This window comes from Cydia amplana, chromosome 11, assembly GCF_948474715.1.
Source record: "Cydia amplana chromosome 11, ilCydAmpl1.1, whole genome shotgun sequence".
NCBI lineage: Eukaryota > Metazoa > Arthropoda > Insecta > Lepidoptera > Tortricidae > Cydia > Cydia amplana.
The window spans coordinates 9573218-9590493 of record NC_086079.1 but is presented as its reverse complement, the minus strand read 5'-3'; the positions used below and the strand labels follow the sequence as shown (position 1 = coordinate 9590493).

General features: G+C 37.7%; 3 protein-coding genes across 5 annotated transcripts; 2 read left to right on the top strand and 1 right to left on the bottom strand.

Annotated features, from left to right (window-relative positions):
- The first annotated feature begins 244 nt into the window (after positions 1 to 244).
- Positions 245 to 730, top strand: LOC134652203 (multifunctional methyltransferase subunit TRM112-like protein). Its single transcript, XM_063507371.1, has one exon. It carries the CDS (start codon positions 341 to 343, stop codon positions 713 to 715), a length of 375 nt encoding a protein of 124 aa, XP_063363441.1. The 5' UTR covers positions 245 to 340; the 3' UTR covers positions 716 to 730.
- A 667-nt stretch (positions 731 to 1397) lies between these two features.
- On the bottom strand, positions 1398 to 10391 carry LOC134652456 (cytochrome b-c1 complex subunit 2, mitochondrial). The gene is made up of 10 exons (XM_063507646.1): positions 10234 to 10391; positions 9941 to 10080; positions 9029 to 9203; positions 8114 to 8245; positions 7032 to 7202; positions 6023 to 6114; positions 4468 to 4565; positions 3436 to 3599; positions 2455 to 2673; positions 1398 to 1599 (listed from the first exon to the last, which is right to left on the bottom strand). Exons 1-10 carry the CDS (start codon positions 10276 to 10278, stop codon positions 1516 to 1518), a joined length of 1320 nt encoding a protein of 439 aa, XP_063363716.1. The 5' UTR covers positions 10279 to 10391; the 3' UTR covers positions 1398 to 1515.
- Positions 10392 to 10776: 385 nt separating this feature from the next.
- Positions 10777 to 16885, top strand: LOC134651906 (enhanced level of genomic instability 1). 3 transcript variants are annotated; one of them, XM_063507010.1, is made up of 3 exons: positions 10777 to 10883; positions 12480 to 16140; positions 16578 to 16885. In XM_063507010.1, the coding sequence occupies exons 2-3, from the start codon at positions 12488 to 12490 to the stop codon at positions 16840 to 16842; spliced, it is 3918 nt and encodes a 1305-aa protein (XP_063363080.1). In that variant the 5' UTR covers positions 10777 to 10883; positions 12480 to 12487; the 3' UTR covers positions 16843 to 16885. The 3 variants fall into 3 exon arrangements, with proteins under 3 accessions (XP_063363080.1, XP_063363081.1, XP_063363079.1); XM_063507011.1 differs by lacking the exon at positions 10777 to 10883 and adding an exon at positions 11039 to 11214; XM_063507009.1 differs by lacking the exon at positions 10777 to 10883 and having other exon boundaries at positions 12447 to 16140.
- Positions 16886 to 17276: the final 391 nt, after the last annotated feature.

Sequence of the window (17276 nt, the reverse complement as noted above, 5' to 3'; positions counted from 1 at the left end):
CCGTTGATTACCAAGTTTGATATAAATTCTTAATTATATTTATATATGTATCAGTTTAATCCACAAAAAAATATATTAAACCCCAAATAAGTGCTAAATAGTATTCGCAAAACGTTAATTCCGAATGTAATCTAAATAAAAAAATTCAATAATGATTGTCAATGTCAATTGAACGTCAAATCAAAAAGCAGGTGGAATTTAGTTCAGATTAATGATAATGTATTATTACTTGATTCATTAATTATTATAAATAAAATACTTATGAAGTTGAAGTTGTAAACTTAATTACCGTATTTATCTTAATAAAAATATTATTGTAACCAGAACAGCTCAGTACAAAATGAAGCTTATAACCCACAACATGTTAACGTCGAAATGCTTGAAAGGTGTTACAACCGGCTATCCACTTGCTATAAGCGCTACAGATGTTAAGATTACAGAAGTTGATTTTAATCCAGAATTTGTGTCGCGTGTATTACCAAAATTGGATTGGCAAGTGTTATGGAATGCAGCTGATAGTATAGGACACAGTGAAGGATTACCTAAAACACTAGAAAATACAGAAGGAGATCAAGAGTTTTTAAAGAAAGCTCATCGAGTTTTACTAGAAATTGAAGTGGAAGAAGGTCACCTAACTTGCCCGGAGTCGGGCAGACAATTCCCAATTACAAAAGGTATCCCTAACATGCTGCTAACAGAAGCTGAAGTACAATAAATGAGTTATTATAAATGTGTTTCTTTATCCTACCCTTTTTGATGATCCAGGTGTAGTATCATAATTCTGAATATGAATTGTGCACAAGTATTTCTAGGTTTTAACCCCTGACATTAAATTTGGCAATCATGTGTGTATGTAATTTGAAGGAAGAAGATTTTACATGAACCATTTTTATAAATTTATACTAATCTTGCTACTTACTACTTAGTCTGGGTCCTGGGTCTCCGAGGAAGCATCACTCTTGGCATGTACAGTCAGTTGAATAGAATAGAATAGAAAAACGTTTATTGCAAAAACCATCTACATACAGCACCACTCATATAAATTTAAGAAAGAAGATCTTTTACACTAAACAGTTAAAACTATTTGTAGCTTAAACTAACATGCAATAATAATCGTAGTATTGATGCTGCTATAGAGGCTACAAATGGACACCACTCAGCATATGCTCTAACATAATATATATGCTATAGCGCTGGTCTTCCGTGGAGCCTGTTGCGTTGCGTGGAGTTGCATAGGCAACTCCCCTGCAAAAACATTGCTTGCTGTGAAATTTGTTTGCAAGGGGGGGTCACCTCTCTCTGCAGCTGACTGTACATAGCTCATAAAAAAGTGGAAACAATTTGCATTGGTTGGTTCTGAACTTAGTTTCTGTTACTAAGAAATAAAACGGTATACCTATAACAAATCATTTATTTATTTAGGAAAACAATAAATAGCTCCATGATTACTAAGATGTTCTCATTCAATTATCGCCTCAAAACAATACACATTTTCTATGGTGGTGTAGCACTATCTTATAGTTCGTCGACATATGGAGTGAATGCCAGGTTTCCAACGGAGGCCATGGTGAGTGGGCTCTTAGCGGCAGCCGCAACAGCCTGAAACAAAACAGAAATTGTTAACCCTTTGAATGCCAAGAATTCATAAAGCATCCAAAGCATCACCGTTTGTTGTATAGTTGTAGACTTTGTTGGGACATCTAAGGTTCAAGCTAATTTGGTTATCAATACTAATGGTATGAAATGTCTAATGTATTTAAAGTAAACCTAAAATGGCTCAACAATTAAAGTCTGTGACTGTATCTTGTAGGGGTTATTCCCACTAGTTACCACCAAGTTGTTACCAGTGGTAACTACTGGGAATTTTTTTCCCACCTATTACCACTGGTAACTACTGGGTAAATAATTCCCAGTAGTTACCACCAACTCTGTTTTCGGCGCGCGCGCGATATATAACTATACTCATGGACAAAATTAGAGGAACGCAAAAAAAAAGGTTTAGTTATTGGATTACAGCACCTAAAGTAATTTCAAAATTGGTAATTAAACTTTTTTTTTTTGCGTTCCTCTAAATTTGTCCATGAGTGTATTACCTAAAGTGTCATTCAATAGAACTTGCTGTGTAAACAAAAGTTACTAGTAAATTGACATTCAGTGTCAATTTTAGTATGGCGGTTTGTTTACATAGTTAAAATTGTTAGAAAGTTCTATTGAATGACACTTCACAACCAGATGCTGCGCCATATATGCGTAAAGTGTCATTCAATAGAACTTGCTAACTATGTAAACAAAAGTTCCTAGTAAATTGACATTCAGTGTCAATTTTAGTATGGCGGTTTGTTTACATAGTTGGCAAGTTCTATTGAATGACACTTTAGTTGCGCAATGAGCACTTATAGTGACAGAGATGCGTGGTTCCTTTAGGAATTAGAAATAAACAACACTTCACATTACCTGTGAAACATCGGACGCCGTAACTTGGTCAACAGCGCCGGCCAGGTCGGCGGGGTTTCTGGCCGAGCCGGTGTGCAGGCCCTGCGCGGCGATGGCCTCTGCCAGGTTGGTGCCGTCGTCCGCCTCGCTCAGCAGCTGCACCTTCAGCTGGGCCTTGGCGGCCTTCACTGCGTCGGCGGATAGCGGCGAGCGGATAGCTGTCGCTACTGCTTTGATGGCCTGAAATAAAATTGTAATATGTATTAACTAGCGACCCGCCCCGGCTTCGCACGGGTTAACAAATTATACATAAACCTTCCACTTGAATCACTCTATCTATTAAAAAAAAACCGCATCAAAATCCGTTGCGTAGTTTTAAAGATCTAAGCATACAGACAGACAGCGGGAAGCGACTTTGTTTTATACTATGTAGTGATGACGACTGGTCTGGTCTGGCCTAGTGGGTAGTGACCCTGCCTGTTAAGCCGCGGTTCTGGGTTCGAATCCAGATAAGGGGATTTATTTGTGTGATTAACGCAGATATTTGTTCCTGAGTCTTGGGTTTTTCTATGTATTTACGTATTTGTATATTATATATATATATATCGTTGTCTGAGTACCCACAACACAATCTCATCTAGCGTCCACACGTACACAATTTAATCATCAATTTGAATTCCATAGATACTAACTTCGAAAATTGGCATTTTTGTGTCCGCACCTGCTGATTTGATTGGGGAATCGCCTGATTCGATCGGACAATTTCATCAGATCGGCGAAAAATTGTCTCGTCTGGACTCCACTTAAATGCAAATCGAAGTCAGACCTTTTCACAGGGTATTCAAAACGTTTTAGAGTGAGCGTTCGAACCTATGACGTCGTTTATTTACAAAAAAATGCTGGGTCACATTCGACAGCAATTCAGCGACCACTGGGAGTAATATAAAGACCGCTAAAGCTACGGCGTTGCCTACAGCGTTTGACCGGGAACCAAGGCCTTACCTGTGCGGCCTCGTCCTTAGGCACGGACAGCACAGCGCCATAGAGTCCGTTGTCGGAATACGCCACGTTGAACCCGGCCGCCGCGAACGGCCCGATGTTGCCGATGGCCTTCCCGAGCACAGAGTTGTCTGCGCCCCACTTGGTTACCGGACCGTTGCCCAAAGCTAAAAACAATTTTATGAATGTACAGTAGAATCCGCTTATAATGACATCGAAGGGAAGTGACAAACACGTCATACTAAGCGGATGTCATATAAAACATAGTTGATTAACTTCTTATTTTTATTATTTTTTTCCGAATTAATCTCGAATTCCCTTGTAAGAAATGAGTTTTAATAACCTGGTACCACTTATCAACTTGTCACTGAGAATCAAAACGAAAACAACTTATACGCCACGCACGCACTAACGTCCTCGCAGGGAAAGACGTGGGACGGCCACGAAAACAGAAAACCAGCGTACGTGTCATTATAACCGGACATCATTTCATGAAAATACGATTTATAGGTCATAGTAAGCGGTTTGTCACTATAAGCGAAGTCATCTTATCGGACTTTGTCACTAAGAATTTTATATGAAAACCAAACTTCGCACAGTAATTACGTCATAGTAAGCGGTTGGTCAGTATAGGCGGAGTCATATTAAACGGATTCCACGGTATGTATATAGCATATAAAACATCGCCCCAAAGGTATTTCAATTGGAGAACGGTATAGACACTTTTGACGCGTAATAACATTCCCTACGATTAAAAGCTTTACGTTTATTTATCATGCGCGAATTACAGCAAAATCACATCATTTTGAAATCAATAGTGTGTTTGTGTTCTAATTGGGCTCAAGGTCACTAAGGGCCACTTGCACTAACCCGGGTTAACCGGTTAAATCTGGAGTTACCATGGTTACCAGTACAATTTGACACTGGGTTAACGGTTTAACTGCTTAACCCCGGATTAGTGGGATGTGGTTGGTGCAAGTGGCGCTAATTAAGTGTCTAAAATTCCTATAAGTTGGTTGTTGAAACTTGATTTACCTTTAGCGGCGACGGCGAGGGCGAGCGACTGCGGGGTGCCGGCCTTGGCGCCCTGCAGCCCGAGGGCTACGTGCACGAGGTCACCGCCGCTCTCCTTCCTGAAACCAACGAATGTTACCGATCCCACGACCTCTCGACCACAAAATAGATACAGTACAGAAGTCAATCACATGTATGTACTTCACTTTTCATACCTACGCTCGGCGGTCGCTCTAGGGTTGTCAACTATGATTTATGCACAAAAAAACTATCGTGATAGTGGCACTCGTATCTAGTAGTGGCCGGAGCGGGGTGCATATCTACCTACCTAACTGTTCTGTTTAACGTTAAAACGAACCATCGAAGTACAAGCAGATACCTACTTACCTCTCTGAAACCACTGGTAGCTTAAAAAACGACAACTCACCGTTTAATGTTGAATTTAAATAACCGTCCACTGAACAGTTATAATAACTTTTTTTTTGTTTCTCCATTATTGCACAAAAAAGCTCACAGACGCGTGTCTCAAGCGGATGGCACTCGCGCTCGCACTGGTCCCAACCGGTCCGAGATATCGTGTCCGTGAGCAGCGTCTATGTGTGCGTTGCTCGAGCGCACTTTGTATGTAGATTGATTTCTGTACTGTATCTATTTTGTGTCTCGACGCCTTATTATTACGACCCATATTTGAGCCATTGGGATAGGACAGATTAAGACTCTTTGTGTTGTGCCAGTTTAATTTTAAGTGAACAGGAAAGACAGAAGTACAGTTCAATGCACAAGAGCTGGCAATGCAAAATATCCATGTGTGAATGACAGTAACCAATTAAATGGCGGCTCCTGACTGTATACCGATACATGTGTCACTCACACAATGAAAGTTTCGTTCATTCCATTCGTGCCAGCTGTCGTGAAACGACCTGGGGCCCGTTTATCAAAAGCTTGTAATACAAGTGGAAGTCCCTTTCTAACAAAAGCTGTCAAAAAGTGACATCCACTTGTATTACAAGTTACCTACAAGCTTTTGAGAAACGGGCCCCAGTAGGGTTGCCAACTATTTTTTGGTGGAATATAGTATTTTCAAGAATAAGGCATATAGTACTTTTAGATAAAATACTAATCATAAGTGTAATAAAATACTAAACATAAGTGTAGTTTAATCGGAAATATAGTATTTTAGCGTACTATGTATTTTTCCAAAAGTATATAGTACAGAGAGCCAAAATATAGTACAATACTATATAATATAGAACGGTTGGCAACCCTAGGCGCCAGTGCCCTGTTTATCAAAAGCTTGTAACTTGTAATACAAGCGGATGTCACTTTTTGACATCTTGTTAGAAAAGGACTTCCACTTGTATTACAAGCAGAGATCGGCGGGGTGAGCTATTTTCCTTATAATATGACGTAAGACATGTCAAATTATAAGGTAAATAGCTCACCCCCGCCGATCTCTGATTACAAGTTACAAGCTTTTGAGAAATGGGCAGGGGTACATAAATATGCAATTATGCACTAATCAAGTTTTTCCCGTCCCACATGAAAGAGATAAGGACAAATGGGAATTCAAACCTACCTCAGTTCTCCGCCAAAGTACTTGCCAGCTTCGCCTTTAGCGTCCGAGGAGGAGTTCAGCTTCAGAGCCTGAGCGATCATGGTGGCAGTTTCCTAAAACAATACAATTGTTTAAGCCAAAAGAATAAAATCAAAAACAGCTGATGGGTTACAAGATTATGCAAATTTACCCTTAAAGGAAACTTCAGAGTTTTTGAGCTATCAGCACTTTTGTACACTTACCTTTTATAACCAGGATTCTTATAAAAAAATCTTTAAAACCTTTAAGTCTTAGCGTTGGTTTTAGGGACACCCAATATAAATATTGAATAAGAATGATTTATTGAAATTGCGGTGCAATAGAAATTATGCCACCCACGACACTCACGTGTCCAACCATCTTCACGTATAGTATATACTTATTAGGTATTTGATGAAAGATTATACCTTGGACCTTCTAAATCTCTAACGGCTTTTTGCTACCGTGTTTTGCCGTCAACCTAACAATTGCTTTCCTGTTAAGTCGATGGGACAGAACTAATAAAAACCGGCCAAGTACGAGTCGGACTCGCGCACGGAGGGTTCCGCACCATCAACAAAAATAGAGCAAAACAAGCAAAAAAACGGTCACCCATCCAAGTAGTGATCCCGCCCGACGTTGCGAGTCCGAACTTCGGTCAAAAATCACGTTTGTTGTATGGGAGCCCCACTTAAATCTTTATTTTATTCTGTTCTTAGTATTTGTTGTTATAGCGGCAACAGAAATACATCATCTGTGAAAATTTCAACTGTCTAGCTATCACGGTTCGTGAGATACAGCCTGGTGACAGACGGACGGACGGACGGACAGCGGAGTCTTAGTAATAGGGTCCCGTTTTTACCCTTGGGGTACGGAACCCTAAAAACAAAACACTATAAATGGAGAGTAGTTCGATCTCCCTAAACTCATTTGTTCACATGGACCTCGAGTTTTTTTTAACACTTTAAACACTATGAAATGAAGTCTCCGTGGCCTTTGAAATCAGACCTACCTTGTTTTCGCCGACTACGGCGACAGCGCAACGCGCCGGGGTGAGGGTAGAGGCGGCGTAGTGCTGCAGGGACTCCGAAGAGATGTTACCGATCTTCTTCGGCGAGATGAACAGTGAGTTGCCCAGGCCTCTGCGGAACGCTGCCTTGTGGAGAAGGTCTACGGCGCGCACCTTTCATATAAAAATATATAATATAACACTTTAAAATGTAATTGTACTGTTTTAACTGTGGGTGTTTTACCCTACATTAGAAAATGTTTTGCGCTGTCTACTATGCAATATAAAATACAGCGTAGCAACATAAAATACGTCATGTCGAACCAAAACAAAGACACAGCCCTAAAATGCTCTTCACAAATCTGTTCGGAACATTTTCAACCTCGTGTACCTTTAGGGCTCATTTAGACGGTGCGAGAACTCGCATGCGAGTTTCATTATCATATTTCATGTCATTTGATCGGTCGGCTGAGTCGATGTAACCTCAATGGTCCGCAATGTACATAAAATCGTATACGAGTTCGCGCGCCGTCTTAATGATACCGGTTATATTGACCAAAATCAAAGGTCCCGGCTGATGTCTATTAGACCGCCTTATAAATAACACCGCTTTTTACGACATCGCTTATTACAACATATCTCTTTAAGCGACTACATTTAACTGATATTTTCGGAGAATTATATCTGTTAGAACGACCAGCCGTATTGTAAACATTTGAATAGGTGAGGGCAGTATCCCCTTCCCACATCTGGCACACTAAAGTCATCAAGATCGCAAAAGTAAACAAAAACAACTCGAGTTTAGGGTCTATTGTATTTCTCAAAAACAAAATAGGTACACGTATATGCAGTATAATCGAAACCCAAAGCCCGCTTTCTCATTTCTTTTCAGTCAGTTTGTTACTTATCCGAACCATTGACGTATAATAGGGACTGGCTTTACGGGCAATAATAATGAGGCATGACAGGGGCCAGTACAGCGGTGTGAAATCGTTATAAAAGGTTTTGACTGTAATTAATTTGAGCCTGGTCATGAAGAAAGTGTTATTTCCATATAGGCGAAAATTACAGGTAGGTTTAATTACCTGAGGCGCGAGGGCAACAATGTCGTATTTCAGACGGGGCACGTTGTCGCTGAGCTCCCAGGGCCTGAACTCCTGGCTGGAGATCAGGTTGTTCAGGCACTCCAGAGCCGGGCTCAAGTTTTCCTTTGTCGTCTAGGGAGAAAAGAATATATTATGGTGGTCACTGTAAAGGCTTTGTCACACTGTCACACTGAAGTGGCACTTAAGGAGTTATTTTGTTGACCATTATAACTATTGTAGCTAGTTTTAATTCAGTGCATAGTACTCAGATTTCATTTTGGAGGAAAAAAGTTACCACTACTTTTGAGGTTTAAAATTTCTAATCTGAAAAAAGGGGTATAAATGTGTACCTTATACCAGGGATCGGATACCGGTATTTTTTGTATGGGAACGGAAACGGTAGTTTTTCGTTCTTTGCTAATTACTTCATTTCTAATTGGGCAATCTAATAATACGAAGTCGTAACCTAAAAACACAACTGAGTCCTACATTTCGAGTATAAAATAATTCGAAAAATATGGTTATTTCTAAGTTTTTGCAAAAAACCGGTTCCGATCCCTGCCTTATACTATGCTTGTTTATAAACATTTAATTTTGTTGTATTTTTTTTATGCTTTAATTATGTACACAAGTGTATTGTATAATGATAATGTGAGCTCTTTTAATATGAGCAAAGTAATAGTGCAATAACTTAGCTAACACAACTAAATTCAGAAATTATTATTGTTCAACAAAGAACACTTCTCATTATTTTTAGAACTAAAAAAAATTACCGTTATTAAAGGAATAATGATAAAGGCTATGAAAGCTGTGACTAGCTCAAATCTAGCCTAAACACCAGAGTCATTGTTTGATTTTTTTTAAATATTTGACATCTATATCCAATTTTATAATCTCTCTTTCCCTGTCCCTCACCTCAAGTGTGTAATAGATGAACTCGCGATCACCAGAGCAAGTGACACAGGCTCCATGCTGGGCCAGTTTACGAGCGATGATGAAGCCACTGGCACACCCGGTGCTCTGTCCAGCCGCTGTGCGCAGGACATGCGTCAGACCAAGCTCAGTCGGAGCCTCAAATCGGGAGCCAGCCCTATAAGAAAGAAAGAAAGAAAGAAAAAGCATTTATTAGCACAATAACAAACTTAAAAACTAACAAAAGAGAACACAAAATAACACATAACCCCTATAACATTATCAACTTGTTAATTTACAACCAACATAATTATTTTGAATTTTGTTGAGGTAAGGAACAATACAACAAAGAAAATGATCTGACTAATTTACAGAGAAAAATAAAGTTTTATGATGATTTTGCCCTTTGTAGAAGCCAGCAAACGAGAAGGCACAAAAGTATTGATTTTCAAGCATGTGGTAAGGCTGCTTTTCCACTAGAGCTAAGCCAAGCTATGTTTTCTTACAAGTAACACAGCGGTGCTTATGAAGTAGCATTAGAATGTGAACAGGACTTAATCACATGCACTTAGTTTTATTATTTGGCCCAACATATTCATTTCAAACAACAGGCCAAATAATAAAAGTAAGTGCAAGTAATTAAGTTTAGTTTTATATTTAAATTAGTCTTAATAATTGTGTTAGTTTAAACTAACATTGCTTAGTTTAACCAATCTTAAGAGTTAGGTTGTTATACAACAATAGTATGCTGTTCAACAGTCCTTTTCTCCAACAGATTCAGTATCCCATGTTTTTAAGTTTTTGTAACACTTAACCTTGAAATTTCCTAACATTTCTCAAGTTAACCATGACCACCTAGAACTTGACTCAGCTTTTAACAAAGTCAGAGAAATATCGTCATAGTAAAATCCTTACTTGAAGGCTACAGTCACCCTTGTGACTGGAGACCCGTTGTCCAAAGCAGCAACGAATGTGTTGTTCTGGGTCGTACCGAACTGTAGGGTAGCAGCCTGCTGCCTCACGGCAGCCTGGGCGGCCTGAGCGTAACCTCTCGCCTGAAATACATTTATCTATCATTTCTGTTGGTGTCTATGTAAAATAATCATAGGTAAATCTTTTACATAACAGGCATTTGACAGCTAGGTACTAAGGTGAACATTATAGGTTTGAAGTTCTATCATAAGTCATAATCGAATGGTGATATTTACCCCAGCGTGACGAATTATAGAGTTTTTCAGTGCGTTTGATGCCATTTTGCCAATTTTTTAAGGTTTTCGGGCACTCACACTGGCAGTGGCACGACCACCAAATCGATCGAAAAATACGATTTTTAATTATTTGACAGTTTCTGTCAGTTCACTGTTCTTTGGATTCGTAGATTTTAAGCAGGTTGATTAAATTAAAGATTTTATTTCTGTTTCAAGACAGCTTGATTGAGAAATAAAATAATAGAAACAGAGGGCCCACCATCAACAACGAAAACTCGGAAAACGTTATAAATTTGCCCCTCGGTCGTTCTTATAATCAAGAGCGATAGAGAGGCAGATATTGATTTTCGGGTTTTCGATGTTGGCAGCACGGACCTTAACATTATAACTTCATGGTTGGCAGTAAGCAGGTTAAGTACGCCTTTTGTACGTGCCACTGAACGTGTTTTTAAAAGTAGCTTAAATAGCATATTTGACAAACCATGTGATCGCTTCGCCCGCGGTCAGTGACATTTCACTACACACTTGACAGTCTTCACAGTCTTGACAGTTTTGTTTACCGCCAATTTTGCTGTTTTAGTTGTTGTTGTGTTAGAAAATTATGAATTTATTTTATGTGATGACGGAAAGAAAACGACACCGATAATTGTGTACGTGTTAATTACTTGATTCTACTCGTATACTCTGTAATAACTAGGTAACACACTGACTCTGGTTTAAGCTAAGCTGAGCTGAAACCGTTTTTCATTTGTTTAGTATGCGTGGCTTATTTTGATAATGCATTGGTTTTAAAGGGTAATAAAGGGCTAGTACGAAGAATATTTTACCATTTCCCAGTTGCTTTCGTGTGGTTCATGTCAAAATATCAAAGTGTTCTCGTTTTAATCCTTTGGTGTAACCTATAACAGTTTTATCTTGCAATGGCTGCTAAATTTGATCTCATCTTATTAGATTTTAGTGTTATGATGCATTAGGCACCACGTAAATCCAAAAATAAATAATTTCAGAGCACATATTTATGTAGCTACTATAAAAAATTGCTGTTTTGGCAAAAAACAGTTACTTATTGTGTTTTTAACATGATGATTGATGATTCCATGCCAGGATTTCTTTGACTTCAATTTAATTGATAAGTTCTCTGTGTGATTTGGATGCGTCAATTTGCAATGCATGCTTCTGATGATTCTGTGTGCCACTCTACTATTGTTTCCTGCAAATTTTTTATAATTCAGATTCATGTCAAAGATTTAAAAAGTTAGTTATTTAAAAATTTACCTTTATACTGAAAGGAACTCTGTAATATATGCTTGTATATCTTAGATATAAATCAAATTCCAATTTAGGTAATCACCAAAATAACAAATATTTCCTAATAATTAATTTTACATACTTAAGTAAAAAGGAAATAATAGAAGCGCTGGTGGCCTAGCGGTAAGAGCGTGCGACTTGCAATCCGGAGGTCGCGGGTTCGAATCCCGGCTCGTACCAATGAGTTTTTCGGAATTTATGTACGAAATATCATTTGATATTTACCAGTCGCTTTTCGGTGAAGGAAAACATCGTGAGGAAACCGGACTAATCCCAATACGGGCCTAGTTTACCCTCTGGGTTGGAAGGTCAGGTGGCAGTCGCTTTCGTAAAAACTAGTGCCCACGCCAATTACTGGGATTAGTTGCCAAGCGGACCCCAGGCTCCCATGAGCCATGGCAAAAATGCCGGGACAACGCGAGGAAGATGAAGTAAAAAGGAAATAAATAATTGATTTAGAATGTATTCATTCATTTAAAATGGATATTGTTGTATACGCTGCAATTTATTTTCAAATGGCCTTAGTGTTTGATAAAACAATGAAAACCCTCTTTGTTCCTTATTCATGTAGTTGTTTAAATGGTATTCCACTCGGGCTTTACATTCAGATGAATTCTAAAGTATATTGTCACTAAATTATAATGCAAAATTGGAATTTACTTTTTTACTACTACTACTTTTAAATGCGAAAGTAATCTCTGTCTTTTACCTGTTCAGTGTTAAACCGCAGAACCAATTTAGATGGAACTATTTCCAAATGTAGGTATGGAAATGGTGTGGAAATAGTTTGTCAGTGGTTTGAAGAGGTGATAGGCAGAGTGAGTTTTGCATTTTAAATATTAGTGGGGATAGTAATATCCCTAGACTCCCTAGAGTTTCTTTGGTTTTTTTATATGTACATTTAATGTAAAACTTTATTCTATTTTTTCTGTTTGCAGATTAAGTAATGTCCACTGTGCTTACGCCAATTATCGGAGATTGGGAACTGCAAGAAAAACCAAGTAATAGAATTAATAAAAATTTAGCTACTATAAGGCATAAAACAGGGCATGGAATAAGATATAAAGAAAATAGTTTTAAACATAAATGCAATAAAGCACTTAAAAATAAGTTAAAAAAATATAAACTCAGAAGAGATGGCAAAGAAGATCCAGATGTTATAAATGTGTCCCACATATTTCAGACCGCTTTAAAAATAAAATCTCCAAGTATCAATAATAATGAAGAACTAAATATTTATGATATAGAGAGACCAAAGAATTATCTGTCCAAAATGGTGAGAAGAAAGAAAGACGTTGAAAATGTCAAGTCCATTAAAACATTGTTTAAGGAGGTTCCGGAAAAAAATGAACCTATACACATTCCAGATGTATGTACAGAAATTACTGAAAAAGAAAAACAGTCTCCTAACAGTCAAGATAAAAAGCATACCAATGCTTTCAAATTGATGATGGAATCCAGAAATAAAAGTATTGGAGGCAATTCACCTGGTAAAGAAAAACCGACCGATGAAGCTGAACTACAATTAAAAACAGAAGAGAAAAACACTAAAGCTAAGAGGCTTTTAGTTTTACAAAAAATGGCAGAACAAAAAGGATCTCTTAAGAAAAAGGAAACAGAGGAACTACTGGAAGAAGCTATCAAAAGAAAAATGGATAAAAGAGCAGAAAGATTGACTAATATGATAGTTAATAATGGCAGTAAGAAAGTGAAACCCAAAAAAGAACATTCAAAATTAGCAACAAAGGTAGCAGACATTAAATTGCCTACAATTAATAATGTAACAGCACTTCCTGAAACACTACCAATAACCAAAAAAAGCAATGGTGCACTCCATTTAATTAATATATTCGATGAACCAACCAGCAAGTCAAATATTACAAACGGCTTAAAAGAAAAATTTGTACCCAAAGAAGATTTAGAATTTATCAAAAAGCTATCTCCTTCAATTAGAAAGAAGGAAAATATGCTTTGTTATTTTAAAAAGATTGATAAGGATAGCGATTCCTCACCACCTGTTACCACTGATAACAATGAAATGAGTCCTATAATAAAAGTCAAGTTTGGAGCCAGAAACAAGAAGAAACTAAAAAAGAAGAAATTAAGTTTAAATGATAAAAAATCTCTCGACTTAGAAGATAAGAATACATGTGAAGAAATCAGAGATGTAGGCTCATCTTACACTCCCACTAAAAATAATAATGAGTCCATTGTAACTGATATATCTGCAGCTGCAGATAATAAAAACGAGTCTGTCGTAAACAATACTCCTGCAGAAACTAAAAATGAGTCGAGAAAACGAAAGCGCGAGCAACTCTCTAAAGAAGAAAACACTCAGATTGTTAAAAACACTGAATGTCTGAACGAATCTTTAGAAGCAAATGAAATTAGAAATGAAAGGCCAAAGCGAAATGTTAAAAAGCCTATACAATATAAAGACGATTTTCTCTTATCTAGCTCAGATGAAGAGTATAATATATTTACTCCAAAAAAGAAAAAACAAAGTGATACTCCAAAATTGATCAAAGAACTTAAATCCAAGACAAGTGATGGAACAATACAAATGAAGCCAAACAAAAAAGATATTAAGAAATCTACAAAAAAGAATGATGCTAATAAAAATACCAATGTTAAGTTGGCTCCCATATTTGCACCTAAACCACAGTTAGACCCGGCAGCATTAGAAGCAAAACAGAGATTTCTTCAGAGTGGGGTGCCAGAAAAATTAAAGAAAATTGCAAAACAACTCAAACAAGTTGAGACAGAAGGTAATTGTTTTTCCATAGTTGTCCATGTACAGCAAATGGAAGACTCTATGGATGATATATCTAGCAGCCCAATCATTAATCCATTCAGATGCGAGTCACCTGATGTGAGCCCCGTGAAGTGCAGTGATAAATTATTCAAGGCTATACTAAGCCCTGAAAAACCTGCAAATAATTCACATGTTGCACAACCAGATAGCAGCATAAGGAAAGTTTTGCAAAATATTAAACTATCATATCCTAAATTTCCAGTTTACCGTACATACCAACTATTGAAAGAAAAAAGCAAAGGAGAGTTTGGAGACTGCAACAACTTTCCTGAATTCGAAAACAGCATAGAAATAATGAATAATACAGTAGATATTAATAAAGTCCAAGTGGATAAATTGAATTGGACAGACAAATATAAGCCTATGGTTACTAGTCAAATCATTGGAAACTTTGAAACCACAAAAGAATTAAAAAAATGGTTAGAATCTTGGTCTGCAAATGACGATAAGCGAAAAACTAATGGTGCTGACTCTGACTCGTCTGATTTCTACCATTCGGATACAGATAGCAGAGATAGTGTAAAGATTATTGATAATCTTCTCATCTTGACTGGTCCTACTGGTTGTGGGAAAACCTCTTGTGTTTATGCGGTAGCTGCAGATCTAGCCATCAAAGTCATTGAAGTGAATGCCAGTAGTAAGAGAAACGGAAAAATAATGTTACAGGATTTACAAGAGGCTACCCAGTCCCACAAAGTCAATAGAGGAAAAGGTACTAGCACCGAAAATTCTCAAAAATCCCAGGAGATAGCTGAAGTTGATTTAACTATAAAAACTAAGAAACGAGGAAGGCCCAAAAAAGTTAAAGATGTTGTATTAACGAAACCAAAAAATGATACAGGCAGTCAGTCAACTAATAGCCAAGAAACTACTAGGACTGGAATGTCACTTATTTTGATTGATGATGCCGACATTGTGTTTGATCAAGATGATGGCTTTTGCTCTGCTATTAGTCAATTAGTCCAATATTCCAAACGGCCAGTTATATTAGTTACAAGTTCCTTAATTTGTCCGCATCTTCAAAGGTTTTTGCAGAGCGCGAAAATTATGACTATGAAGCCACTTTTACCCAGAATGCTTGGCACATGGCTAGACATAATGTGCTTAGCTGATAGTGGCACATGTTGGCCAGGCCTAGGCTCAGTATTGTTAGACTTATACAAAGGGGACATCAGGAAAACCATAAATTGCCTTCAATTTTATGCAACTACCCACACACAAGGGACTAGACAAATAGAAGAAAATTCGCAAAATATAGAGGCTTTATGTGATGAATCGTCAAGTCTATCGTGGGCTGCATCGGAAAACCAAGATGAACGTAACATAGCATGTGAAAGTATACAGTTGGGGGACACATTGTGGAAATATTTTATGGAACGACAATCGCAATTGCTACACATCAGGTTTCCTTCCGACTTGTGGCATGTATGGTGGAATATACCAAGCTTTTTAATGACTTCTCAAAATGGGACACAGGAAAAAAATAAACATAGTCAAACCCGTGAACTAGAAGAAGTAGCTAATATTTTTGACAACATATCTGCAGCAGATTGTTTTGGACGTCTAAGACCAGATACAAAGATGAATATTTGTTCACAACCGTGGTACTCTACTGAATGTGATAGTTCTTCAGAATTCGAAAACTTTAACTATTACAACAAAAGCCACGATGTTGCTGATGATATATCGAAAACGTTTGTAGTCAGATCGATTTGCAACACACAGAAGTGCTTACAATACAATGAAGAGTTGTATGTGAGACCAACTAGTATGGCGGTGCAAAGGTTGGTATTATAATAATTACAAAATATAAGTATGTATTTCTGGAACTTGAAATAACAAACGTGAAGGCAAGATGGTGATAAAACATACTTTCAAATCATTATTAGACGTCACCTAGTGATTCTCCTTATTTCGAGCGATTGCAGCTTTGTAAGGAGGTTATCATTATTAATAGCTTGTCATTTATTATAGTAACAATGTTAACACAATCGCAAAAACATTGATGGACCATATTGCATTCACAATATACCTAAGCAGTTGTTTGCTTGGTGTATTTCTCTTGGTCCCCGTTTCTTATAGTTTTCTATGAACACCGAAAAAGAGAACCAAACTCGTTGTATCAATGTAATTTTTAAGGACAACGACAAAATGGAAAAGTGGTGTCTGTAATAAATATTGAATAAAGAAATACCTACCTAACAATTGCTTTCTATTACAGAGATAGAGACAGAATAGTCAAACGGCATGATAGCATATCAACTCATCTAAGCCCAGGCGCCACACTGGACAGGAGAGCCCTCGCGTTAGACTACTGGTCGTCCTGCCGGGCGATATGCAGGTTTGAAAAAGAGAAAACTGACACTAACTCTAAAAGAAACAATCGGTTTTGTCACTATCTCAGATCTCTTAAAATAATGTGCAAGAATGACGTGTTCGATAAACTCGGCAAAAGTTTACATATCAAAGGGAGCGATTCCAACTAGACTAATAGGTACGCTAACTGTAAAGCGTATTTTAAGATGGATGTACAGTTGTGTGCAATATAATAGTGATGAAGATTGTCATAGACTTTTGAATCTACTTAAACAAGCAGTCAATATTAAAATGAAAATTAGGGGAAAACTATAACTTTAGATCTTTTTAGGGTTCCGTACCCAAAGGGTAAAAACGGGACCCTATTACTAAGACTCCGCTGTCCGTCCGTCCGTCCGTCCGTCCGTCCGTCCGTCCGTCCGTCCGTCCGTCCGTCCGTCTGTCACCAGGCTGTATCTCACGAACCGTGATAGCTAGACAGTTGAAATTTTCACAGATGATGTATTTCTGTTGCCGCTATAACAACAAATACTAAAAACAGAATAAAATAAAGATTTAAGTGGGGCTCCCATACAACAAACGTGATTTTTGACCGAAGTTAAGC